General features: G+C 38.8%; 2 protein-coding genes and 2 long non-coding RNA genes across 7 annotated transcripts in view; 2 read left to right on the forward strand and 2 right to left on the reverse strand.

Moving 5' to 3' along the window:
• sypl2a (synaptophysin-like 2a) overlaps window positions 1-854 on the reverse strand; it is a 30,478-nt gene extending 29,624 nt beyond the window's left edge. Inside the window, exons 1-2 of the mRNA XM_077529657.1 lie at window positions 656-854; window positions 355-429 (exon numbers count right to left, since the gene is read on the reverse strand). Coding sequence (XP_077385783.1) covers window positions 355-429; window positions 656-670 — 90 coding nt within the window. The 5' untranslated portion in view covers window positions 671-854. The remainder of the gene's footprint in view (window positions 1-354; window positions 430-655) is intronic.
• Window positions 855-1,172: 318 nt separating this feature from the next.
• On the forward strand, window positions 1,173-26,960 carry zc3h11a (zinc finger CCCH-type containing 11A). Of its 4 annotated transcripts, XM_077529305.1 has the most exons (17): window positions 1,173-1,273; window positions 1,637-1,664; window positions 2,831-2,903; window positions 3,055-3,187; window positions 3,278-3,397; window positions 4,678-4,801; window positions 4,901-5,083; window positions 9,279-9,332; window positions 11,153-11,326; window positions 12,230-12,307; window positions 12,409-12,501; window positions 17,090-17,602; window positions 18,052-18,119; window positions 18,204-18,696; window positions 19,831-20,003; window positions 20,244-20,437; window positions 26,356-26,960. In XM_077529305.1, the coding sequence occupies exons 4-17, from the start codon at window positions 3,134-3,136 to the stop codon at window positions 26,546-26,548; spliced, it is 2,514 nt and encodes an 837-aa protein (XP_077385431.1). In that variant the 5' UTR covers window positions 1,173-1,273; window positions 1,637-1,664; window positions 2,831-2,903; window positions 3,055-3,133; the 3' UTR covers window positions 26,549-26,960. The 4 variants fall into 4 exon arrangements, with proteins under 4 accessions (XP_077385431.1, XP_077385430.1, XP_077385434.1 ...); XM_077529304.1 differs by having other exon boundaries at window positions 1,176-1,664; XM_077529307.1 differs by lacking the exon at window positions 1,637-1,664 and having other exon boundaries at window positions 1,182-1,273.
• Window positions 21,027-22,451, forward strand: LOC144023642 (uncharacterized). Its single transcript, XR_013284584.1, has 2 exons — window positions 21,027-21,258; window positions 21,713-22,451. It is a non-coding gene; the product is annotated as an uncharacterized LOC144023642 (long non-coding RNA).
• Window positions 22,765-23,895, reverse strand: LOC144023641 (uncharacterized). The gene is made up of 2 exons (XR_013284583.1): window positions 23,676-23,895; window positions 22,765-22,942 (listed from the first exon to the last, which is right to left on the reverse strand). It is a non-coding gene; the product is annotated as an uncharacterized LOC144023641 (long non-coding RNA).
• Window positions 26,961-27,914: the final 954 nt, after the last annotated feature.

Below are 27,914 nucleotides of genomic sequence, written 5' to 3' on the forward strand. Positions count from 1 at the left end.
CAGTATTAGGGCACACAACCTTGTGGTCTACTTAAACTAAAAAATAAAAATAAAAATAAAAGTTAGTGTAGCCTATTCACTGAATGAACAGAATAATAATTTATCAGCGCTCTGGTGAGATAACGAAGCATGCTTTGTAACAAATTTCAATGATAGAGGTGTGTATTTAATTTTGGATCATACCAATGCTGCATATACTAAGTTTTGTTTGAATAGAGTTAATTTTAAAGGCAGTTGAGAATTCTCGTTTAACTTAGTTATGACGTATAAGTCATGGCATTTTCACGTCAACGATCAATCAATGTATTTTCAGTTTCAACACTTGCATGAAGCAGTTCGGCTACGTTTACGTACCCATTCTAGCACACGAATAAATCCAATTGGCTCCTTTAATGGTCCCAGGTCCAGAGAAAATCCAGACACCGTATTCTGTGGACATTTGACACGTTATCAAAATGACGACCAAATAAACACTTTTATTATTTGCTACTTATCGGGCGAAACAGCTCTTGTACCGCATTCAAAATAAAAACACGTACCTGCGTGTCACTTTCAAGCTAACTGGCCCTGCCCTTCTTAGCCAATATTTTCTAGCAACATGCTCGCTACCTTTTGACAGCTGACAAACTTGTAGTAACACAGCAAACTCACCTACCTGAATAGAATCCATCGAAACGAGCAACAGATAGAAAGTTTGTAATAATATCCTCTACTTGTCAGTTCTACAGAACAGGGGGAAAAAAACAAAGTTACCGAGACTGAATTCAAACAATTACATTCAACAAAGTCTATATATGATACTGCAGCGAAAGAGACGACGTACGGCACGGGTGCCAGTTGATAGTAAACTGAAGCAGTATTTACAGACTTTATCCCTGCGACTGGAACATACATTGGATCCGGTTAAAACCTTTCAGAATAAGAGAATTATCGACGATGTTGCTACATTGAATTGAACGCTCGTGTACACGCACGCACAGGCACACACATGCAGGTACAATACTTGTTGTGCTTCATACAGAAACGTGGCACTATATGATTGCGTGATTGTATTTCTTTTGTAAATGTAATAATGCAGAAGGAATAATAACATTTTGGCTTTCAGCAATACTTCTTCCGCTATATTGTCAGTCAATAAAGTTACAAAAAAAAAAAAAAAAAAAAAAGCAAAACGCATAGCCGGCCGCCATTTTGCCAGTGACCGAACGCGGCAGCTAAGGTTTGCATTGCAGTACTGTACATCAAGCTCGAACCATTTTTAATCACGAAACTGGTAATTCTTGCTGTTCCTATGTATTATATTTGACAGTTGTGTCAATTTTATGATATATGGTGGGTGTTGGTTGGTTGGTTTATTTTGTAGTCATCACATTTAATGTAAGGGTGGCTAGAAATTTGTACGTAGGCCTCTGATTGTTAACAAGCAAACCCATAATATTACAACGCGAATTTGAAATAACATTACATTTTCTTCATTATGTTATTGATGTAATGTATAACTAGCAATAATCGATTAAACATTTGAGATTGTATTTATAACCTTAATAACAGTGACTTTCCAAAAATGTCAGTTTTCGCGGTTTTTACGTGATTTTATTTCTATTTTTATTTTGACTACACGTCGTGGCTGTTAAAGTCGCCATCTGGATTTACCAAACAATTAGGTAAGCTTCTTCCAATTTGTTCATTGCTGCCGGGGATAGTGTGTTTTAGGAGCTTTTCTTTTTCTAAACTGCATGTTGGAAGCTTAGTCCAGGGACATACTGTAGGTTACAATGTTTCAGAATAGTCAAATAGTATGTGTAGAATAAAGTCATCAAGAAGATTGCTCAAAAACATATTACTGTATTTGGTTACTAATAGATCAGTAAATCCTGGACGTAAGTGGTAAGTGATCATCATGAATCGTGGATTGAGAAGAATGAATAAATGTAATTTAAGGTCCCGTAAATATTTGGAACAGTATAACCGTAGAAAAAATAATTTAACAAGTAATGTGCCTACAAGTATGACTCCATGTTATCCAAGGGAATTTTTGTGCATACCAATTGTTACCTGATTTTGAATGCGGTTCAATGTCATTTAAAATGGAACAGAACCATTAAAAATGCATGTCGACTGTATTGCAGAAGGTAAATGTGATTAGTTAACTTAAAAAAAAATGCATAGAACATGGATGGATGGTATGATATGATAATGTACTGAATGAAGGGTTGGGGTAGACGAGCAAAATAGTTTTTCATGATGTTTTACCCTATATTAAGAATTGTCAAATTTGTTCAATAATAACCCCTTCAGTCCTGTGGGGAGTGTTTTTGATTGATTTTTTTTTAGGTTTATAATTCATCCTTTGGCCTTTTGCTGTGATCCTTGGAAATGGAAAACATTCCTATGAGAATACATGGGCAGAAGAGCTTTTTTTCCCCCCTCTCGACATCAGTAGATAATACCTGTCCACATTCCCTTCTTTTATCATGCAAATGTTTCCAAGTGTGCAAAATTTCATCCAGCCCAAGAAGAGTTGTTTTCTCCATCCTCCAGTCTACACTTGAGCCCTTTTTGCAACGTGAGATTCAGCATTTTTTCCCCCTAAACTACAAGCTTTTTTTAAAATTTTATTTTTTTCCTTTTTTTTTTTTTTTTTTAAATTCGTGTTCTGCAAATTATTTTAAAAAATACTTAAAAAAAAAAAAAAAAGAAAAAAAAAAAGAAAGAAACGAAAAGGACTTGAAGCCACCATCAGTTTTGTTAAGCAGTCTGCCAGAGATAAGTGCCCTGGGCGACCCACCTCCTGTTTTCCTCTTATCTCATGGATCAAGTGTTCCTCCAGGACTTTCATACTGAAAAAGGACACTCCATCATCAACCTGCGACAGAGATAGAAAACGTCTGTACTCACCCCAGGTAATTTGCATTCGATAAATGCAAGGCAAACAATAAACACATTATTTTTATTGAGCCTATAATGTGGTCGATATTTTTTTAAGTAATCATAGATTTCAAAATCTCTTTAATTATAATCCAGACTGTCCAATGAATTCATCTGTGTTTTCAGGGAGTCCTGTTAGCCTGGAAGAAGCAGCTGCAGAGGTCGTATCAAGATTGGTGCCGATCAGATTTAAACCAGCCTCGCAATGACTAATAATGGAGATGACTGCTACTTCTTTTGCTATTCTACCTGCACTAAAGTAAGGAATGTTGATGTACAAATAAGGTTCAGTTATTCTGATAGTCATAAACTTAAGTCACATAATATTCCCTCTCATTTATCCCGCAAGGGAGACAGCTGCCCTTTCAGGCACTGTGAAGCAGCGATGGGCAATGAGACTGTCTGCAATCTCTGGCAGGAGGGACGTTGCTTCCGAACTGTCTGCAAGTTTCGCCACATGGAAATCACAGTAAGAAGCATTTTAAAAAAGATATGAAATTAAACGGTGAGGACCGCATAAAATTTAGCTAAATATTAGCTGTTTGTCGAACTGTACTGCGTCATACTGAGAGCAGTTTACACCACTGTATTTAGCTGCATGAGGTTACAACCATTACCAACACAGCTGCCAAATTTTCTTAAGGAAATCACAGAACGCTAACTTGTTAATCCTTCTATTGATTTCAATAATATGCAAAAAAAGCCATGTCCAAAGCATTTTTCACCACCATATTCCTGCTACAGATGCCCAAAGGAACGTAGTTAGCCCTGCTGACAACTAGTGTCTGACCCAATGGGTCAACAGCTGCTTACCTTCCGCAGCTGGGGCTTGCAAGTCGTTGTCGCTGAGTCCTGCCGCTTGTCGCTCTTTGCTTTTCTCTCAAAAGCTTTTACTAGCTTCTTCCACTGCTATATAAATAAAGATGATAAATAAATCGATTAATTGACAAGTAATTGATGAGCAAATTAATCGACGACTGTTTTAATAATCAAGTGATCGTTTGGAACAATTTTTTCATTTAAAATTGTCCAAATTAGGCCTGCACGATATACCGTTTGAACATCGCGATTGTGATGTGCACAAGCGCAATAGCCACATCGCAAGACGTGCAAGGTTTTCATTTTTATTTATTTTTTTAAATGTTTTTTTTTTTATTATTATTTTATTTTTAGAGCAAGCAAACGTTTGTTTTGCTTCATAAAAGCAGCAAATTACTCTGCACAGCCTGCCTCGCGCTCCTCCTCCCTCCTACTAATCAGTCACCGGCAGCCCCTCGGCGGTAAAATTCAACCGTAGATAATATTTTCACAAAAAAAAAAAAATCAAATGATTTTCAGACTTCTATTTAGGCTACCATGTCAATCTTTTGTGTTTGTGAGGATGTGGAGGCGAAACGTCCACCTTCATGCCCCCCCCCCCCCCCCCCCCACGCACACACACACACACACACACACACTACGTTTGACTAACATTCTGTTGACAATATGTTTTGCGAAGAGAAGTAACATTACATTTTCAGTGAGTTTTAGTCTATGGTTGTTGTTATGTTATTGAGTTACTGTAGAATCAATTTCAATCTTGGACAATCCCATTTTTAGCTACTGATGCTCAGTGCATCTTTAGTTTGCCATAGTTTAAAAAAAGATTCAGATGTATTGACATAGTATGTACTGTCTGATATCGTAAGAATATGATCAGACCATACTTCTAATATCATTGCATGTTTTTAAACTCTTGCATCAATACAGAAAAACCGAAAGGAAATACCATGTTATTGGGAGACCCAACCAGCTGGCTGCCAGAAATCACACTGTGCCTTTCTCCATGAAAAACCACGTTATATTGATGGCATTCTTATCCCGCCTGACATACGTGAGTGTGTATTCCCAGATGATTTTACATGACCGAGTTTAAGAGCATTTCAATCCCACCTGTGAAAATCACCCAAAATGATCACTCACACTATGCCAGGTCAAAGTGAGAATGAGGAACAGCAGCACGAAGAGCCACCCTCCTTGCCAGCCACTTCTCTCCCCACTGCACCCAATCCCCAGCTGAGAGGAGTCATGAAGACAGAAAGCCAGGAACCAGTCCCAAGCCCTACTCATCCACCTGTGGTGATTAATCCAGCAGATGATGATGAGGATGAAGATGGTGAGTTTTCCATATAATTGTGATTTCCAACTCCACCTCCTCAAAAAATTGGGATTGCGATTTTATTTTCAAGGTCCTTTTCTGATGTGTTTTCCAACAAACAAGTAATTAATCTAAAAACAAACTATCAGCTCTATTCTGCAGCATATGATAAGATAAAGGCAAATAAAGCATTATCTTAATCACTCAACTTATCATTTTGGGCCAGTGATCCCCAGCCACTGGACCGCAGACCGGTACCGGGCCGTGGGCCACTTTGGACCGGGCCGCGGCGGCAGCACAGTGGAAATAATTATTTAAAAAAAAAAAAAAAAAAAAAAAAACCTTACTGTTCTAACGGTTAATTGATTAGCTGAGGCTTTTAAAATGTTTTATTTTGAAAAGTGACCGGATTCTGTCTGTTTACGAATCTTGACGCATGACTGCTGAACGGACCCGGTGCTTTTTCCGTATGGCGCCCGCACAGACTGCAATTACCGCGTACGTTGCGTGTCCGAAAATCTGCACCCGCCAGACCACAACATCACGGGGGTTCACACTAGAGAGTTGAGTTCACGCGATCACAACTGTGTATAGACAGCGTCCTATTTGTAAACAATAGCCACGCTTGCCTGTTGTCACATTGATATGCTTTTTGGACATTATTTCTGGGACTTCAACCATGTCTCTTCTACCATGGGTAAGTATGTTTTGTGTTTACATAGTGTTATTTTGTCATTTTTAATTTATTCTGAGCTCATCTTTGTCTTAAATGTCCAACTCATGTCATGCTATGTAGTTAGCTCACTTCCCTTCCCAAAAACGAGACCACAAACTGTTTTATTTTGAAATATACCGGATTTACCTTGATGCGAGACCCCTGACTTCCTGTCCAGCTGCGCTATGGACTCACGCCGCTGGAAGTAACACCACCACAACATTCAATCGGTGTTTTTAAAGTTTGCCCAAAAATATCTTCTAATTAGCAGATCAATACCTTAGCTGTTCAGGATTGTTACTCCTGCACGCCTCTGACCAATAGTTTCCATACTGGATTCCGGTTCGAATGCCCGCCTCTGTCTGCGGATGTGACGTCATGCGCAGTGTATACATGAAGAAGGGAGTGTGCGGTTTCATTTTTCGACCACATGTGGCAGAAGCGATTCGAAATTCAATGTCCTGCATTAAGCAGCTTCAAAGGGACGGTAATGTGAACAATCAACTTTTTGGAACTTTTAGCCATGTTAAAATGCTAATTCCTCACCAAAAACATTACTGAAGTGGTGTTTTCCTCCATTCGCCCCTCTATGAGAAATTCTTGATCATTCTGCTCTCCAAGCACCAGCCCCTACCAACCTGAGAAAACAAGCGGGTGCTCACTTTATAACGTCATTAAGTGCAGACCTACCCCCGCATCGGCTCTCGGACTAAACACATGCACACTTTCTCTGAGACCTCTATGGGGTAGTGACAAAAGTAGCCTTTATCAGTAAACATTCTGTCCAAAGGAATTCAAAGCAATCAGTTTTCTTTCACATTTGCAATGCCAAAGTGCAATGACAATTAGCCATCTTAAAGCCCCAGAAAGGTTGTGGCTAACACTTGTGTAAACTACAAATAAAACTCTTGCGTTATTGAACCTAACTGAACAAATGGTGTAGTTGTTAGCGCACTCGCCCTGTGAGCAGCAGGTCCCCGGTTCGCGTCCCGCTCAGTCCCCCCCCCCCCCCCCCTCTTTTCTCCACCCTCTTCTCCCCTCCTCCTCCACTATGATTTCTTGCAGCAAGAAGCCGTTTTGTTTCAAATATCTATTGAAGGTTTGAACATCCATCCCACAGGACTTGACACTGCGACCAATTCACCCGCAAATGCGGCCAACTGTACAGCCTGTGCTGGTGAAATATTACATGTACATGATTTAATGAGTGGTGCAACATTCTGGCTCATCTTTGAGCCGTGATCCGTATGCATCAAGCGCCACGTTTTGGGTCGTACATTCGCGGAATGCGCTGCAGGGGCCAACTTAAAAATAAAAGCCTTCCAAGTAATACATGGACGTCGATGCAATTGCCTTGTTGCTTGTATTTTGAAATTGACGCATACCGCGCGACACCCTCCGGCTCAAGGCGTCTAGCTTGACTAGTCAAGTGTCTGTCGACTTCCAACATCAACACAATGCCACCTCGAAATTATATTTAATTGCAATTAAAGATGCTAAGAAAGTTCATTAGTCTGTCATTGTATGAAACCGCACAAGTCTCCGGCATTAGCAACTAGTCATGGGAGCGTAAACAACTGACAGCATCCGGCGAGCTGCATTCAAATACTGTCGGACATTTCAAACTCAGACAGAAAATAGTCCATGAATGCAACCGTAAATAACTGCAAATATCTAAACAATATGGGCTTTCTATTAATGTATAAAAGCTGGCATAATTAAGAAGAATGATGGGTGTGAATTGTGAAATTGCATTTGTTTTTTTTATTTTTATTACAATCAATGGTCCATATACTAGTAGTACGACCAAATGAAAAAGTTGGTAGCACCAGTGCTACCAGCACAAAAGTGAGTGTAGAGCCCTGATCCAATTTCCACATTTAAAGAAGACGCGGTTGTACTGCAACGGCTGGCTGGTCTTGGCCTCTCGTGCAACCATGCGGGGTTTTACTGAACCGGGCGTTTTTACTTCCGCGTGTTTTCGAGGTTTCTCTCTCCAACACACCTAATTCAATGGTCAGGATTAGGGGTGTCACGATTCGCCAACTCCACGATTCGATTTAAATTTCGATTTTGGGGTCACGATTCGATTTTTTTTTCGATTTTTATTTTTATTTTTTTATTTATTTTTTTTTCCGCTCCCCCACTTTATAACACAGAGGCATATGCTTCTGTAGGCTAAGGCTAGTCTATGATCATTGGTTCTATTCATTGTACAGTAAATCTTATTTCAAAAGATAGGCTACATATAGGTGATGCAATTTCCATATTATTTTTGTGTAAATTTATGTAATATATGATAATTGACATTAGGCAGGAATGATCAAATTCAAAGAATTTATTTACAATATAAAGTTAACCGTCTTGTTCTTACTGAAGTGTAAAATAAAAAATAAAAATCGAATCGTGTGTCCTCTCTTCTATTTCGATGCTCGAAATCGTGACGTAATTTCGATCGATTTCGAGAAAAAATCGAAATCGTGACACCCTTAGTCAGGATCATTATCAGGCTCCTGCATAGCTTGCTGATGAGCTTAAATGTGAATCAGCTGTGTTGAATGTGGGGAAACCTCGAAAACATGCAGGACTCATGCCCTCAAGGACCAAACTTTGGCACCACTGCTTTAGTACATAGTGGGCTTTTGTTCAAAACAATATAGTACATTGAGCTTCCCCAAAATCCTTACCCATGGATTTATTCTTGAAGCACAGGGGATCCCATGACACCCCATCGAGGAGTTCTAGGATGTGGACGGTCCTCTTAAGAGCTCACTGTTGGGTTTGTCAGGTCATGCTACTTTTAAACATGTATTTTATTTACAAATACAATTAACACATAAAACAAAGTTAAGTAGATGCTAATCTACCAGTTTGCTCTCTTTTTTCCCCCCAAAAGTATAGAATAGTAACATTTGCAAGAAAAATGACATCATTGTCATTATACTCTGACCTTGACATTCATAGCTTGTGCAAAAAAATAGCTTTTCATATCCTATGCATAACATGCTTAAATGCCACAATTAAAATTATAAACTATTATGAACACGTCTTGTAAACTACCCATTCGGCGTTCTGCCACTTGTGCAAAATTACAACTCACAATAACGTTTGGATATAACAGAACTTACGAACAACAGCTTTTAAAAATCAAAAAGACGAGTGTATTTATATTTATGTACCTTGATTTCACGATTTAGCTAATTTTCAATGATTTGATTTTGAAAATGACAAATTAATTGAATTAATTTGAGTTATTGCCAAGCCCTACGTTAAAGTGGATTTTTTTTTTCATAATTTGAAACAGTTACAAGATGTGTTAAGAAAAGGTTGCTGTTATTTTAAGGTACAAATAAACAGAAGAGTATTATTCCACACTCACCATCCATTCGTAACATGTCAAAGTCACTCAAGAAGGTCGACGATTTGTCTGATGTCCGTACAATCAAAGGTATTTTTTCCATTTGTTCCATTATAACATGTGTGCCTTTGTGCTTTCAGACCAATTCTCAGAGGAAGGAGATGGCCCTTCCCCAAGAAAAAGATGCAAGCCTGGTGAGTTCAGCTGGAAACAAAAATTGGACCCAAGTACAGTGTTCCCTCGTTTTCCGCTGGGGTTAGGGTCCAGAAAAATACTTGCAATAAGTGAAATCCGCAAAGTAGTTATAGCTTTGTTTTACATTTGTTTTAAATGTTTTAAGGCTCTAAAAAAATGCATGCAAAATTGCACTAAACAAAATCCGCGATACAGCGAGCCGGCGAAAAGTGAACCGCTTTATAGCGAGCAGGGTTCCCGCGGGGTCTAAAAAATGTCTTAAAAAGTCTAAAATTCAGAAAGTTAAATTTTAGGCCTAAAATGGCTTAAAAAAAACAGCCATATTTTCATCCTAGGTCTAAAATTTTATTTACCCAAGTCTAAAATTCTTACATCTGCCCCTTACATTCCGAGAAGTGTCTGCTCTGTAGAAAGAAAGAAATAGAGAACAAAACATGTGCGTGTTGCGTTGTTTCTGTTATTTGCGTGCTCAAAGTGAAGGAGACATTTGAGGGGGTGCGTTAGCATTGTAGTTCAGTGTAGTTCGGGCGGGCGGGAGCTAAGGTACGTGGGGCGGTGCAAATGAGATGTTTGGTGAGATGTGACGCGTGGCGGCGGCTTGTTTTTCCGAGAGATACGACAACAGGGGGGGGGGGGGTAATTATCGTTGTTGCTTTCTGCGGACACCCCGAGCTCAACATGTCAAGCTAACACTACCGGGACAAAAACAAACAAACAGGCAGGGTAGTGAACGACGAACTTACGGCACGGGATAGTGTGCGCGCGCGCGTCACAGCGAGTGTCAACATGCAGCTGACAGTAGTTGGCTATCGAGTCCTCTCGGTGCACTTGTTTGTCCCGGTGTTGGTACTGCGCGCGACTCAAAACAATAACTCCCGTGACAATCCAATGCATGGATTCAAACTTCACACAGGTATGTCCCACAGCCAACACACCAGCTAAGCTAAAAGCACATCCTTTTTTTTTTTTTTCCTTTCAATGTACACAACTAGCATGACAAGCAGATAGGAGAACTGAGACGTGCCCGCAATTACGTCATCAAACTCAAAATGAACCACAGCAAAAAAAAAAAAAAAAAACAGTAGTGATTCCGCGGTCTTCATGTGTCTGTTTAAAAAAAAAAAAAAAAAAAAAGAAGCCGTCATACATTAACCAAAAATGAATGTGATGGCAAAAGAAAAACAAAAATTGTTGATAAAAAGGGAAGTTTACTTTTGGCAATATTTTTTGGATATATTAAGTGGTTAAAATGTGTTTGATAGATTTATTGTTCCATAAGGTGGCTTCATATTTCTTTTGGCTGGACGGTAGGTTTATTTCATGCCTCAAATTTTTATGTTTCTGAAATACTTCACACTGTGAACATATTGAGTTTATGTCTTTTAAAAGGTTAAATATTTACATTTCAAATTATCAGCCTTTTGTTTTCCTGATCCTTATTTTGAATATAAAAAATATATATATTATAACTGTCAATAACGACTAATAAATATTTAAACTGATACATTTTTCAGTCATATCGCCCAGCCCTAAAAATGTTACTCACACCAGTGCTAGTAGTGGAAAAGTTAGTGTAGAGCCCTGGAAGTTGACAAGGTTTTGAGAATCAAATATGTGGGACCCCCCCCCCCCCCCCTTTTTTTTTTTAGGGGTCATCGGTCGGTCGTGAAGTTGGTCTAAAATGTTTCTCATAGTGGTCTAAAAAAGGTCTAAAATTTCACTGAGTAATTCCTGCAAGAACCCTGAGCGAGGGAACACTGTACGGAAATTCTCCAGTCATTATGGACGCTACATGGAAATGTTTTTTTTTTCTTAACAGATGAATCACACAACTTTGGAGTGAGCACTTTGGAGGAGATTCGGTTGAGGAGGGCCATAAAAGCGGGCATGAAAAGAGCTATTCCTCCTATACAGAGTGCTGATATTTCTGTGAATGGCGAGAAAGAAAACATAATTTCAGCCATCCGGCTACCCTTCAATACAGCTAATGAAGGTAAAAATTTCATCAAAATTATTTGCATCTCTCTAATAAAAGGCAATTTGATCTATATCTGGATATATTTTACAGTAACCATTTGGTTTGTTTTAATGCACCGAGTTTTTGTTACTCCTAGGCACAAGAGGATAAACGGTTTGACAATTTACCGTGGTTAAAAAAAAAAAAAAAAAAAAAACAAGGTTTCAATAACCGCTAATAATGCCTGTCGCCGTTAATGAGGTCTTCATTTCTTTTTTGGAAGGGGAATTAAAAACAGTGCACAATTTATGGGCCATTTGGGCCGTGACAGAACTGAGTTAACAGTGGCCTCTTTGAAGTTAATTGCCTTCAATTAACTGTTTTCCTTTTCAAGCAAGCTTGTACACTGAGGAAGGAAGAAGGGACAATGGGTTTGATTACAGAGACGCATAGTTGCTTTCGCCGTTTAAAAAAAAAAAAAAAAAAAAAGTATACACGTGTAGGTGCCAGTGTGTCTTTATGGACAACACGAGTAGCCTGGGGTCTAAGACTAGCTTACCAGTGATGGGACACTGTGACCTGCTAAGCAGAATTTCAACACAAGAATGTCAACATTTTTTACATGTTTCTTAATGTACCACATATAATATTTTGCTTGAAAAATGTCTAAATGTCTTTTATGCTTTCCGTTAGCTCCCTGTGGTAGCGCTACAGCGCCACTCCAAACTTGGCATGTATATTATAGCCATTAAAAGTCCTGAGCGTCTTTTTGGACACTCGCATGTCTTGAAACCTTTCTGTCTGTACAAGATTTGTTTGAGAAACAAAGCCAGTTTTGCTTCCGTGTAAACACGGCCTATATATACAATGAACTTAGAAATGAATTTTCATTAGCTAAGTGGTAAAAATGGACACATTATCACATTTTCTCAATCTTAGGCAAGCTTGTCTTTGAAGAAACTTTGAGATCAAGAGGTGCTGTTGCTGATAGGCTTGGGCGACAAAGGAGCACTACTTGTAAGTTTGAATTTTTGCTACATCTTGTCAACTTGATCATTGTACTTCTACAGAATCTAATGACTTGTCAAAAATAATATATCAATTTGTCCCATGTGTAGGTATAAGACATGGGGAGGTTGTTCCTACGAAAAACAGCCTGGCCAAGCGTTTGGGTAGATTTGTGAAAGAAGAACAAACACCCTGTCAGAAAGGTAAGCATTGACTATGTTTACATGCAGGCATTCACCCTTTTAAAACCAGAATATTGGCAATATTTTGAATTCTTGCTCATATAAACACATTTGGAATACCTTGATTGAACGGCGCGTTTAAATTATATGCTCCTCCAATTTGCTGAGGTCCACACTTAAAAATGGCAGCCTCGTTTGAGGCTCTGTATTGTGGATAATACTGTCTGCATTTTTCTTTTGTTACGAAAATCACTTTATGCTATCTCATTATGCTTTTAACTGATTCTTACAGATATTGAAAAGGGGGGAAAAAAATCATGGGTCACATAACTTAAACAGGTTCAAAACGAGCGAATACTTAGACTTACAAGAGTTTTGTCATGAGGATTGTGCTTTAAAGGTTTGTTTACTTGATATTAGTGCATAATAGTGTGCAATGTTTACCTGTTTAAATGTTGACGCTTGATACGTGAAGATTGTTTACATTCAGCTGATACGTGAATTAATTTAATTAGTTTACATTTTGTAGAAACTTTGGACGTACGCCGCCATTGTTATTTGCGTTGCAACGCATTCACTGCGTAGTGACAAAGAATGGAGGTGGTTCTCTGCCAAGCAATGTGAAACATCTGTAAAGAAAGCAAGGGAAGACTCCGTTGCGTTCCTAAAGGGTCAATCAATGAATGCATCTGTTGAATGACGAGAGCACCGCGTGGGGGAGAGTGACTCCGGATCGCGCGTTGTTTCTTTTGGAATGCTACGAGGTTTACCTTCCTTTCTGGATAGAAGTTTCACATTGTTGGGCAGAGAACCACCACCATTCTACATGTGTTGTGACATGAACAAATGGCAGCGTACGTCCAAATAATGTTTCTCCAAAATGTATTAAAATGGAAATTATTTTTGAAAAATGAATCTCATAGTCATGTTATTAGCAACCAAATAAATAATGTAGAGCAAACTTGTCATGACAGTCGGGGTTCATTTTAACACACAGATAAAGAAATGACCTGGATGAATGAGAATATCCACAAGCATACACATAATACAATCAATGCAATCCCTAGTTACTGGTGAAATGTCTATACAATGTGACAATTTTTGTAATTTCATATGTTCATGAGTATATTATGCCCGTTGATTTAGGTGTTACTCTCAAAACTACAAGCATTTATATGTCACTAACTGTTAAGGCAATAACGTGTGTAGTTTGATCAACAGTGATTCTGAATGATTTTCTGGCTTTTGTTTGCTTCATTAGGTATGAAGTCAATTAATGAAAGACTTGCATTGCCTGCTGCTCCTGTTGCAGTTAGTCAAGCAGATAAAAAAAAAAAAAATGTACAAAGCATAACCTTGTCTTTTGGCTCTTGCCTATTATGTACTTAGCTATTTCATGAACCAGGGATATAGATAAATTGCTTGACCTGGCATGTATTGTAGCGTTGGTGAATTAAATAGACCAAACAAACAAACAACAACTCTTTAACTCTTTCTGTCGGCCGCACCCACACCAGAACACAACAGATCCAAACGCGTTTAGCTTACCAAAACAGATCCTGTGTTGCCTTCACGGACCGTCCGACACTGGGTAACTTCAACCCGCGATCCACTCATACAGATTGCTACAGAATACTAGTGTTTTTGTTTTTTTTGTTTTTTTTGTTTTGTTTTTTAAATCAAATCGGAGAAGTCATATAAGCAGGCATAATTTTACTTTGCCCACACTTTAGAATGACTGAAGTGACTTGTATTTTATTTTTTTAATAGGTATATTTATTTATTTTATGAACACAGTGTTTACGTCATGTTTCATGCAACATGAAAAGTTGGATATATTGAGTGCTAAATTGTAACTAGTAGAAAAAAACTGATATTAAAATGCTTCATTTGCCTTTATCTTAAGATCCTGTCATATAAATAGCTCTGATATTCCATCTATTATAATTAACTTTTTGTTGGGTAAAAAAATAAATAAATAAATAAATAAATAAATAAATAATAATAATAATAATAATAATAATAATAATAATTAAAAAGGACCTTGGAAAAAAATAATCCCGCATGATATCGCAATCGCCATTGTGTGTGGAAAAAAAATTGCAATTAGATTATTTTCCATAATCGTTCAGATTAAAAAAATGTGTGTGTGTGTGTGTGTGTGTGTGTGTGTGTGTGTGTGTGTTCTTGTACATAATACACAGTGAGGACCAAAATACGTCTTTATCCAACAGAATGAGGACATTTTTGTGAAGTGAGGACATTTTGGCCGGTCCTCACTTCGCAAGACCTCTTTTTGAAGGTCAACACTTGGTTTTAGAGTTTAGGTTTGAATTGGGTTATGGTTGGGGTTAGGGTAAGGGTTAGGTTTAGGCAATCATTTTTGATGGTTGCGGTTAGGGTAAGGCTCTCGGAAATGCATTATGTCAATGGATGTCCTCACAAAGATATATGTACAAGGGTGTGTGTGTGTGTGTGGGGGGGGGGGGGGGTGTATATATGTATTTTATAACTAAAAAAACACAAGTCACATTTTATGGTGAAATTAGACCAAAAACAGTAAAGCTTGGACTCGCGCCCAAAATCCCCGTTTCTTAATTACTGACAGCATTGTTGACAGCAGCGAATGAGTTCCAGTTGGATTCTGAAATATCTACTTCTATTCTTGTGAATAACTTTTCTCATAATTAGAACTTAGTGCAAATTTCTAATCCAACGGGAACTCATTCACCGCACTCAACACAATTAAGGAATGGGGATTTTAGGCGAGTGTCAGAGTCTCACAACCAGCCAAACTTTGATAACAAGTGTGACTTATAGTCTGAAAAATACTGTAATTTGTATATTATAATTACGGGCGGCACAGTGGTTAGCACATCCATTTCACAATTCTGATCGAATCTGATCTCAAACCTTCCCATGTGGAGTTTCATGTTTCATGTTCGCACTGTGCCTGCGTTGGTTTCTTCCGACATACCAAACACATGCATGTGAGGTTTATTGAAGACTCTAAATTGGCCATAGGTGTGAATGATTGTGTGTAAATGCCCTGCAATGGACTGGTGACAAATCCAGGGTATAACCTAGGGGTGTGAATTGCCTAGTACCTGACGATTCGATTCGTATCACGATTCACAGGTCACGATTCGATTCGATACCGATTAATCCCGATACGAATTTATAAGTCGATTGTTGCGATTTTTTTTCATTCAAATTTAGAAAATACTAATCAGTAAGCTTGTAGAGTGTAAGATTTATATGAAAATGTATTATTTATTTATCTGAAATTTCAGTCTTATAGAGGTTGTAATCTGTTTCATGTTTGAACAGCATTAAAATAAAATATTAAGGCTTAATGTTCCGTTCATATAACATTCTTCCATGCTCAAGGTGTGAATCCTAAAATAAAAAATAAAATAAAAAAAAAATAAAAAAAAATCGATTCTGCCCTTTTTGAATCGATTCGAGAATCGCGCGATGTAGTATCGCGATATATCGCCGAATCGATTTTTTTTTAACACCCCTAGTATAACCCATCTCTCAGCCAAAATCAACCAGAATAGGCTCTATCCCATTTGCGACGTGGTATAGAATGAAGATGGATGCATGTTTATTTCTTGTGGTTTTGTTTTTCAGTGGCTTACACCTGTACTTCATATTGCTGAGTTTTACAACATATTGTTTCCAATATGTTGATGTCATGAATCATAGGCTACGTTCACACTGCAGGTCTGAATGCTCAATTCCGAATTTTTTGTGAAATCCGATTAATTTTTTTATTTATTTATTTTTTTAAATTTATTTATTTATTTATTTATTTATTTATTTATTTATTTATTAGTAAGCGTTCACATTGCCGACCTCAGTCTGTCTGCTGTGTGAACGTTATGCGTCCACAAAGTGACCCGCATGCGCATAAGAAGATAGAACGTCACTCACAACGCTGTGTTTGCGGAAATAAATACGTTTGGTCCAGCGTCTCAGGGCCACAGACATTAAGAAGTCCATCGTCGGGGATCATATTTCGTGAAAATGAGGCGAGCCTGTTCGAGCTCCTCATCTCACGGGGACCTCTCCTTTGTTTCTCCCCTAACAATGATGGCGCGTCATTGCTGCGCGTAATAAATGAGTCGTCTGCTTGGCTGTATTAATATCACCACAAATGTCAGCTTTATGCTTCATGTTTCAAGTGGGATTAAATTAAAGTAAAAATAAAGCCACAACTGTTACTCAAAACAACTTTACGGATTCACGTAGTCTCCCGAGTAATGCCACCGCCCGCGCGGACGCCACGGAGTGCATATTGTGAACTTTTGATGACGTCGAGGTCGGATACATGCGACCTGGCTGTTAAGACTGCGGTTGCATTGCAAAAATTCGGATACGTATCCGATCTAGGTCGGATAGGAAAAAATCTGAATTGAGCTGTTGTTCAGACTGACATGAAAAAGTCAGATACAGGTCGCATTTGGGCAAAAGAAAATCTGATTTGCCTGCAATGTAAACGTAGCCTAAATGAGCTGTTAACTAGCTTAGGTGTCCCAGTTGTTGGCCGAGTCTGTTGTAGTTTTCCTTGTTGAATAATGCTTCTATGTATTTGTTTTGTCAGCAGAAGAGAGCTGCACAGTGCCGAAGATCACACCTGAGGAAATTCGCGTCAAAACTCTGGAGGAAATAAGAATGGAAAAAGCAGGAAAATCTCTTAGCAAGAGTCTTCCTCCTTTGAATACAGGAATCACTGTAACCAAGACAGCACCCATCCAGACGCCCAAGGCTGTTAAACGAACAATTTATATCAAGGAACACTCTATTGACCACAACAAACTCCATACTGAAATCCTCCACACAAAGAGGAAAAGAAAAGAGGATCAGCAGGAACAGAACCCAAGTCTTAAGAAGTTCAAAGCAACGTCTGACAAAGTTCCTGGCAAATATCATCAAGAACCTGCGGTGCCACTCCCTGATTCCTTAAAAGTAGGGGAGGTCAGAGTGAAGACCTTGGAGGAAATCCGCAAGGAAAAGGCAGCCCGAATTCAGTCTGATGAAGTTAAGAGTCCCAACTCAGAGGAGAATGGTGCCAAGAAGCCACGATTGCAGCAAAACGATAAACTGACCTCTCAGTGTAAGAGCTTTTCTAATGTTTATCACAAAATGACGGCGCATAAAACTTTTAGTTTTTATGTATCCGACTTCATATTTAAAGATGGCATGGTGGACTAGTGGTTAACACATCCACCTCAGGGTTGTACAATTGGGATTTGGAAACCGGTCTTTGGCCTTTCAGAGTGGGTTTTCTTTATGTACTAAGGTTTTCTCCGATAATCCAAAACATTTATTACATTACTTGAAGATTCTAAATTCTAGGTCTGACTGTGAGTGTGAATGGTTGTTGGCCTGCAGTATATGTGACCTGTGATTGCCTGTTGAACAGCCCCTGCCTCTTGGCAATAGCTTACTAGGATATGCTACAGCTCATCCTCAGGTCCTATTATGGATAAGTTTAGAAAGGGGATGGATGGGTATGTTTTAAAATGCATAGTCTGCTGTTAACAAGCTTTTTGAATTCTGCAGGTGACATCACAGCAGAGAGGAGTGTTGAGGTGACGAAAACGACATGGAAAGCTCCTGTTGCTCCTGAGGTTAGACCTGTGATTGTGACTGCATTGTTGTGCTTTGATCGATTGGATTTCTCTTGTAACTTTAATTTTACCGTGCCTTTCCAGACCACCTCCAACATTGTCAAAGTCAAAACATTTGAGGAGATTATGCGTGAAAAACATCTCCGCAAACAGGAACTGGCTGGACAACCTTCTATCAGCCAGGAGGCATCTGATGCAGCCTCTTCACCAAAGCCATTAGTAGGTAGTAGGCTCAAGAAGAAGATTCTTACACCACCAGAGTCTTCATCTCCTACCTGCAGCACCCCGGATAGTAACAATGTTCGCAAGCTGAAAACTGTCAAATCCGAGACTGAGTGCCCTCTAAGCAACACTACGGCTGTCATCACAACTGTGAGCTCAGTTGTAGGAAGAAATTTAACCCGCCGTCAGGAAGACGCTCTCTTACCGAGTCCCGGCAGCTCCAACAAAGTCCAGTATGAAAACACAAGAACCATAATTTCACCATCTTCAGCCAAGCGGACAGCTCCAGAGAGAGACCTGTGTGCGACAGTAGAGAGGCCAACTCCTGGTAGAACACATACCACAGACAGAAAAGGTACCTTGCACTTGCTTTTGTCACAATATCTAAAGTCTTCTGTTTTCACTCAGGAAATTGCACTATATAAATACAGGATGTATACACTTGAACTCCTTCTCAGTCTACACCTCTGAACTTCTGCCAATGTGTGGTGGTGATTTTTTTCCTAATGCCCCACCCTCCCAGCCTGTATTTTGCCATTTTGTGTTGGTTTTGTCAACAGCCGGACGTTTCTTTGGACAGACAGTTGTTTACCCCTCCAGCCAATCGCAGAGCGGGGGGTGGCGTGGGCGTGTTGCAGACGGGGCTGGGCGAATTTGTCTGCTGTATGACGTCACTCTCGTGGCTACTTGACAGCACACACATTTTTTCATTTTTATTTTTCATTTTTTGCGTGTGTGCGTGCTGTCAAGTTGACGCGGGAGTGATGTCATGCAGCCGACAAATTCGCCCGGCCCCATCTGGCGGTAGTGATTAACATGCCTCCGCCACCAACTGCTCTGCGATTGGATGTCCACAGAAATGCCCCGCTGTAGACAAAACAAACACAAAATGGCAAAAAACAGGTTGGGGGTTTAAGAAAAAATCACCACCACACATGAACAGAAGTCCGGAGGTATAGACTGAGAAGGAGTTCAAGTGTATACATCCTGAATTTATATAGTGCATTTTCCTGAATGAAAACGGAAGACCGTGCCTTTTAAGTTGGTTATTCATGTATATCGTCAATGGAAGTGCTGACCTTTTAAAATTCTTATTAAAGTGCCTCCATTTTATCAGACGAGTGTGTTATTGTAACATTTTCAATGTTTCAAAAACATGTAATAAAGTTAAAGGGACAGTTTCCAGTTTTCAAAACTGTCTATATGACCTGACAGTAGAATATTAATAGAATTATAATTGGGGGGGGTTCCTTTCTGGCCCCATCTTGTGCCTACCAGTGGCTGCAATGTGACCCAGGGGTGTTGTCGTCATTTGCTATGCATGCAGCATGCATGGCAGTCTACTTATACACATTTCATGCACGTTAGTGAGGGGCATGGCTTTAGTCAGACACTCTTTGGACATCTGGAGGAGTCAAATTAATCTATTGCTAGCAGTTAAAAACTGCAGTCTGAACCTTTGACGTTAGTTTCATTCTGTCTGTTTCAGTGCGGCCCAAACTGAATGTGAAGCCATCTGTCGTGAAGCCTGCCTTGCAAGTGAATGCAGGGCAGAAGAGGAAGAGAGCAGCGCAGTCTGCTGTAGCTGCTGTTAAACCTCTGAACAGCGCCTCCATAGTTTTAGAGGAATCACAGCAGGAAACTGCAAGTAGGGACTTGGAGGTAAGTTTAACTTGTCTTGTTTGTTTCCTGGGAATGAAAGTGTAGAGTAGACAGACACGTCAACCACTGCCTTCGTTGTAATAGGCACAAATGAAAAATGCTTGTTGTTACAGTGACTTATTTTGGAGGACCTCTATTTGAAGTACACTTTGAGTTCCAACAGTTTGATAATTACAGAAGGACTTGAGAGAAATAGTTCCATATGTTCACTGACCTTGGCTGATGTTTGCTGCATTAAAGGTTTTACCATCTTCTGGTAAAGAGGCCGAGCTGAAACCTCTAGCTTCCTGTAGTCCCAGCACATTGTTGGAACCCACCTGCAGTTCAAGTGAGGAGTCACAGACCATCCATGTTTCAAAATACAGTCCAAGCCAAGACCCCAAGCTGGATGTCAGTCTTGCTACTACCATGGAGGCCAGCTCTGCCCACCGAAGGTACAAGATTCATTGAGAACTGAATTTTTTTATCTTTTATATCATTGTCTGGTGGAATAATCTCCAAAAACACTACTTTTCATGAAGTAAAAAAACAAAAAACACAGTGTATTCGTTGAGTTGCCAAACACTGCCTTGTTAAAGTTGGTATTATGTCTTATTTTGCTATCAGACTGTTGCACATCATCACCACTATGGCGTTAGATTTGTGCCACAATTCCGTGCGTAACAAAATGTGTTTCGTACGTACAAAATGTGTTTCGTACGTACCAAAAATGGGTTTCGTACGTACAAAATGTGTTTCGTACGTACCAAAAATGTGTTTCGTACTTACAAAATGTGTTTCGTGCGTACAAAACAGTCCTCGCGCACGCTTGCTACGTCTCTCCTCAACACGTACGAAACTTTGATTTACGCTTGCGATGCAAGGGTCGAGGCGTAATATTTGTGCCACAATTCTTAACCAATCAGGAGTCGGACAGGAGAGCAAATCCTGATTGGCTGTTTAATATCCAATCAGGCAGAACTTTGACAACGTGTCGTCACGCCGCGTTGCATTATGGCCGCTTCTTCGATTTTTTTTTTTTTTTTCAAGCACTCGGTCCTTTCCTGTTTGAATTTTTGTCTGTATTTCTGCTGACTTTTATTTACTTAATAGAAGTTTTGTTATGTTACGGGATGAATCAGCTCCTAACTGCTTTCCTGCTTAGCGGAAGAAGGAGGGAAAACAAGTTTTAGCGCTCATGGTGATGTTGGATGACGGCATAAAATAGAAGAAAAAAAAGAGAAGAGGCTAACCTGCTACTTACGTTTTCATTATGGTAAGTTACAAAATACTGTACTGTATTTAAGTCAGTAAATCCTATAGTTTTGTCCTCTTTTGATCGTGCTACTATCATTACAATCTTAAACAATGCATGCCATCATGAGTGGCGTTGTATAAGAAGTAGAAAAGAAAATGTTAGACCATCCATTTTTCTTTAGTAATTAGTGCCTGGTACCACTAAAGGTATATCGTGAATAATAGAAAACATTGAATACCTAAGAGCACTGTGTTTGGCAGTCCAATGCCATAGTTATTGACGTAAGAATTTAATTCATTTTGGTTACAAGACAACCATACACAATGACTAGCAGCTGTTGAAATAAACATGTTTGCCCAAAATAATTGTTTTACTAATGTGAGAAACATGGTTGATCTTGTCATTTTTCCATAACAACAGATAGACAATTAAAAATCTGAGCGCTAACCTTGGGTTTTGTTTTTATTACCAGGCAACAAAGATGACAAAGGACACAGAATGCACCTGATGACACCACAACAGAAGTGTCAAAAACACCACGAGAAGCAGAAGATGAAGAAGTGGAGTGGAAAAAATATTGATATCGCGCTATTGGCCCATGCAATATGCATATAACAGACATGCATTAAGTTTCATATGGAATTTTATGCTTTTATCTGAATTTGACCAGTCAGCTACTTGCTAAAATGTGCACCACCATCCACTAGTTGAACATTATTGAAGTCATTACAATTAAATAACTCTGAATACATTTTACTGCATGAGAAATATAATTTGTTCATTAGATAATAAAATCATCATCAGTCATTTCTTTAGATCCATATTAAATATTGCAATATCTATTGCTATATTCAGCAAAATCGCGTATTGCATGATTTTCCAATTTTGTGCAGCCCTAATTCCTGACGTTTTTGAGCCAGCTGATGAGACCAATTTGACTTAGTCATTAAAATGTCTGTAGGAAGAGTCAGAACGTGAAGCTTGAGCTTGACAGCAGAGAAATCAAGAGCTCCTGAAGAATGACAACATTAACATTGGACTATCATAATTTGAAGTTCGAATAGTTGTAATGGCCTGTTTTGCAGCATACCAAATCAAACATTTTTAAAATATTTTTTCTCCTGTAAGTTGTCGACACTTTTACTGAACTTATTTAAATGTGTCTTGCAAACAGTATCATTGACAATTAGAAAAATAAAAAGTGTCACACACACTGTATTCGGAACAACCTGTAAACAATAACCAAAATACTATTGCAGGTACAGTGCCAATGCAGTACATGACACATTTATGGTTTCAAGATTAAAGTGCGGAAGTGCACACACTGCACATTTGCCCATCATTGACCAAGAAGACCTCAGAGTACTGTACTCACGATGATGTATTGAGAATGTAAGACCCAAGAGGTTCCACAGATGAAAATATATTACACATTGTATTTGTAATTGACACTTAATGATGCATTATCGATCAACAAACAGCAAACTGTACATTTTGTTTTTAAATCAAATGAATCGTCCTCAGTTACAGTGCATCTTTGCAGTTTTTATTTCAAGTTTTACACACAGTAGGCATGGTAGACTGCTATTGTGGAGCCATCCATCGCCGTCCCATCCATCTCAGCTGTACTCTCTATCCTTAGACATCTTATTGATGACTGTGACCCGGATATAGAAACGATGCGCAATCTGGATTGGTTTACCTGGTAAATTGGAAACAAACAAAAGCTCAAGGTTATTAATTGTAAAACGTGAAACAATCATAACCATCCATCTTCATGTAGTTATGGGAAAACAATGTGACCATCCATGTTTCTACAGTTTCTTGTTCATGTTAAATGTCTAGTACAACTAAGGGTAACCACTTCATAACCTCTGCAGCTATAATGTGATGCTCTTTTGAGGGAGAACAGTCAGAAGACCTTTGCAATAATCAAGTCTACTGGAAATAAAAGCATGAGTCAGGTTCTTCTGGTATGGAGCATGCAACCCTTCTGTCGAAGTCTTTTAGGTGGTAAAAGGCTGCTTTAGTGATTTGTTTGAGATGGCATTTATGTACACAAGTATACAGGTAATGACAACAAAATTAACTCGTGAATTGAATTCAAGAGCTGATATCTCGTAATTTTCCACGATTTTCTAATCAATATCACTAACGTACTTAAAAATCAGTAACTATGGCATTGTGTTAACCGTGCTTTTGGACATTCCATGTTTTTTTCTGTCTGTTAGTTACACGATATACATTTGGTGGCACTAGGCACTAAAAATGCATAAGAAAATAAAGAAAGGGGGTGGCGATTTTTTTTCTTCATCATAACTATGCACATCCATTGCCAATGTCGTGTATGTAACTATTACATACAATTTTGATTGTCTTGGAAGCCTGTGTGTGATAGTGGCCAAGTTAAAAGATGCTATTTTTATGCTACTTACCGTTATGAAAATGTTGAAAGTAGTCTTCGATTCGGAAGTTAGCGTCCCCCCCAACGGTCATCCAACGGTCCCATGAGGGCTAAAACTTGTCTTCCGCTAAGCAGGAGAGCAGTTGGGAGCTGCTTCACCCCGTAATATAACAAAACTTTTGTTAAGTAAATAAAAGTCAGCAGAAATGCAGATAAAATACAAACAGGAAAGCACCGAGTGCTAGTAAACAAAAAAAAATAATTAAAAAATCGAATAAGCGCCCATGATGCAACGCGGCGTGACGACACGTTGTCAAAGTTCTGCCTGATTGGATATTAAACAGCCAATCAGGATTTGCTCTCCTGTCCGACTCCTGATTGGTTAAGAATTGTGGCACAAATATTACGCCTCGACCCTTGCATCGCAAGCGTAAATCAAAGTTTCGTACGTGTTGAGGAGAGACGTAGCAAGCGTGCGCGAGGACTGTTTTGTACGCACGAAACACATTTTGTACGTACGAAACACATTTTGTACGTACGAAACACATTTTTGGTACGTACGAAACACATTTTGTTACGCACGGAATTGTGGCACAAATCTTAACGGCATACACCACAGACCATGTCCCCAAAATTATAGTAAAACGTTAACTCTTTGACCGCCAAAAACGTTTAATAACGATCAGTAAAATCATGACGTATGCCGCCATAAACGTTAAAATGACGTCAACTAAGTTTTTTATTTTATTTTTATTTTGTCTTAGTGCAACGTCTAAGTGCAGCGCTGCCTGGTCAATGGGTTGTGGAATCAAAAACACTCTATGGCCAGCAAATGGAAGCATTGTATATGAACGATCAAAGCCTTTGTCATATCAAAGTTTTTGTTTTTGTTTTTTTTGTTTTTTGATAACGTGTGGCAGTAAAAGAGTTAATGTAATTTGCGGTCATAAAAATAGAATAGTATGGACGCATCACCGCTGACAGCCATTGCCATCAAAGTCTGCAGTCGCACTTAGACCACGGACTAGAGAAAGGCTTTATTACTGAGCCAACTGCTGTTTTGTGAGCTTCCCACATTTTACGGTCTTCTTTCTGCACCGGAGAATTACAGCTGTCAATTTTTAACAACAAGCTTACTCAAATGTATCTAACATAACTATTTTCACTCCCTATTTCACTCCCATTTCCTGCTCTTTGCCAAATTCAGTTTTGAGATCATATGCCGCAAGGATCCTGTGGAGGAAGGAAGAAATGGAGTTATGAGACTTCTTAGACAGTTGAAATGTCCAATGGAGTCATGAGATTTGCTTTCAAGTTATTTTCAATACTTTAAATAAGTTATTAATTTGCACAAATAAACAGACCACCTCGGGACTACCATATATTATCGATATGTGGAAAAAATATGAAAAAGGAATGGAAGTCTTTAAAATATCCAGATTTAGAACCAAATTGAGGGAACTTAGTATACAGTGGTCGCTCACTTCAGGATTCACTATTGCGGATTCACTCTATTGCAAATTTTAGTTAGGGTCCATTTATGCTGCTGTTGTTGCTGTTTTACTTAAGTAAATAAAAGCACTTTCGTTCGTTCAACGCAATCTATTAATTTTTGAACAAAACATACAATATTTGGTAAATTAAGAAACATGTACCATGATAAGTTTAAAAAAAAATAAAAATAAAATCTTAAATTCTTCTTAGCAAGTCAGTAGTGTCCCATCACTGGTTAGCTATTTTTAGAATGGACCACAGTTAGTAATGTGTGTCTCATTCACAAGTGCTCGTTTATGCAATGATGAAATGCGCCACACATTTCCAATGGGTGACAGGTTTAGACTGCTGGCAGGCCAGTATAGTGCTCAGTGCTCACACTCCTTTTTTTTTTTTGATTGATTTATTTATTTATTTATTTATTTTTGCTGAAAAGTGCAGAATGTGGCTGGGCATTGTCTTGCTGAAATAAGTAAGGATGCCCCTGAAAAAGACATTGCTTGGTGGCAGTAGGACTTTGGAGGGAAAAAAAAGTTGGCGAAGTCGACTAAGTCCAACACAAAAACTGTTCGTGACACAAATATTTCTTCTTCAAAACTGTAATTGTTCATTTTAATGAATGAATGAATGGTCAGCCAATATTAAGTTATGGATGGATAAAAAACATGCCTGTTGTTTAAAAAATAAAATTAAAAAAACGTGAATGTACGTATGTAATCTATGAATGTAATGTATACATGTCAAAAAGACCACCAGACTATAAAATTAAACTACCGTACATTTGTTTTAAGATTTACATTTGACTTGGAATAGAAAACCATAGTCTAAAACTGGGGCGGGCCTTGAGGGCTGAAGTCCTGCAGGTTTTGGAGGTTTCCCTCTTCCAAATACAAACTAGTTCCAATCTACAGGATCGTTATCAGGCTTATGCAGAGCTTGCTGATGAGCTGATCATATATCAGCTGTGTTGGAGAAGGGAAACATCAAAAACCTGCAGAACTCCGGCCCTCGAGGACCGAGTTTGCCCATCCCTGGTCTAAAAGGAGCATTGTCGCCACCTAGCGTACACGTGGCACAACATGAAATTATGATCAGTGCATGTAAACTCGGACTTAACAGACAATTGTGGAGAATGAATAATTTGTGCTTATAAATGTCGGTGTTCTTTATTTAAAAAAATAAATACGTTCTGATGATTCTCTTTGTCTCTGTATTAGCTCTGTCCCCAAGACTCCGCAAAGTAAATCACGGAGGCAGAGTGTGGTGGGGTCGCGCAACTCAACTTCGGCTGCAGATGACTTTGAGCAGCTGATCAACGAATTCACAGATGATCATCTGGACGAAGATGTGGACCCCGGCATTGGGGAGGACGATCTACTGCAGGAACTCTCAGACATGATTGGCAGCTGAGCCAGCTTTTCCTTTAAAGTTAACAAACTGGCCTAGCTCAATCAACAACATTGTTCATGTTTACTCAATTCATTTATACTTAAGACTCCTTTATCACAAATTTACTTGGGATTTATGTTTGTCGTCTTTCTTCTTATCCTAAACCAGCGTTAACGGTACCTGGTAGATTTTAAGTGTTGGAAAAAGGAAACATGATCATTGGAAAATTGTGCATACTGTGTATGCACTGGGAAAATCTACATATATGTATATAATTATCTGCTGCTCCTATTGCTTTTAGTTCATAGGAAATATCTCTCACTTTCATAGTGACTTTTTTTTTAAGAAACAGTAAATGTCAATTTAATGTCAATTTTATTTTACTGTTGTAAATTCCATGGAGCTCATCTTCCCTGTTATGTTTTTTTTTCCCTTAAATGTTTGTACGCTGTTTATTTCTTAAACCATTGCCAGTAGATAGGCTTCAATTGAAATGACTTATGGTTGACACCTCAGGTAAAGATTTGTTTGTTTGTATACTGTACATCTCTGAGAATTATATTAGTAATATTCATTTTTTTCAATTATTGCATTGCTTTGAAAAGTTAACAGATCGGTGGTCATCACATTTTCCACAAGTTCTCTGTTCAAAGAGATTTGTCCACATTACCGTGTAAATAAATACATTTAAAAAAAAAGGCTTTTATTTAACAAGCTAACTTCTTTGCCAGTATTAAGCAAACAGGCTGCTATTCTGGAAGAAACCACCCTGTTTCGTTGGGGTTCAGCCCAGTGGACGAGAAAGTAGCCTCCCTTTGCCTTCAGGTGGCACTGGTCTGTCTGTGCCCATGCACCAAATAAAGTTGTGCTTGAAAGTTTACATATCCTTGTATGGTGAGCAAAAGGTTTAATGCCCATAAAATCCAAAATACTGTGGCAATTGGTTTGATATTTTAAGAGGTGGAAGTTGATAGAGTAGAGATGTGCATGTATTTTGGTGATTATTCATCACGTTTCAGGAAGTGACCTTTTTGTACATTTTACAGTTGTGCTTGCTCATTAGTTGACATACTCTCGGGTTAACATTCAAGCACAAGTGTAGCAGTTTCAAGTACCCACCCTTTTGGTGGTCTATGTATGGGGTGCTGGAGTGCCACGGAGGTGTACATGAATGGACTCAAAATTGGCCCCTTATGGCTTAAGCATGAAGGCAGCCATCTTAAGTTGCTACTGCTACTGCTTTGTTTGGTTTTTTTCCCTCTCCTTTTCGTGAAAACTTGTCAGTGCGTCTTACACCAGCATCCCTGTATGGAGTAATGAGAGCCTCTCAAAGAATGAACTTCACTGTTTGCACCGACTATTCAGAGTAATAGGCCGTATAGACCCC

This window comes from Festucalex cinctus, chromosome 8, assembly GCF_051991245.1.
Source record: "Festucalex cinctus isolate MCC-2025b chromosome 8, RoL_Fcin_1.0, whole genome shotgun sequence".
Lineage (NCBI taxonomy): Eukaryota > Metazoa > Chordata > Actinopteri > Syngnathiformes > Syngnathidae > Festucalex > Festucalex cinctus.

Bases quoted from the DNA above. Each gene is read 5' to 3' on its own strand.
- zc3h11a (XM_077529305.1), top strand. From the start codon at position 3,134: ATGACTAATAATGGAGATGACTGCTACTTCTTTTGCTATTCTACCTGC. The intron at 3,398-4,677 runs GTAAGAAGCATT...GCATCAATACAG, and splicing joins TTCGCCACATGGAAATCACA to AAAAACCGAAAGGAAATACC. The intron at 5,084-9,278 runs GTGAGTTTTCCA...TTGTGCTTTCAG, and splicing joins TGATGATGAGGATGAAGATG to ACCAATTCTCAGAGGAAGGA.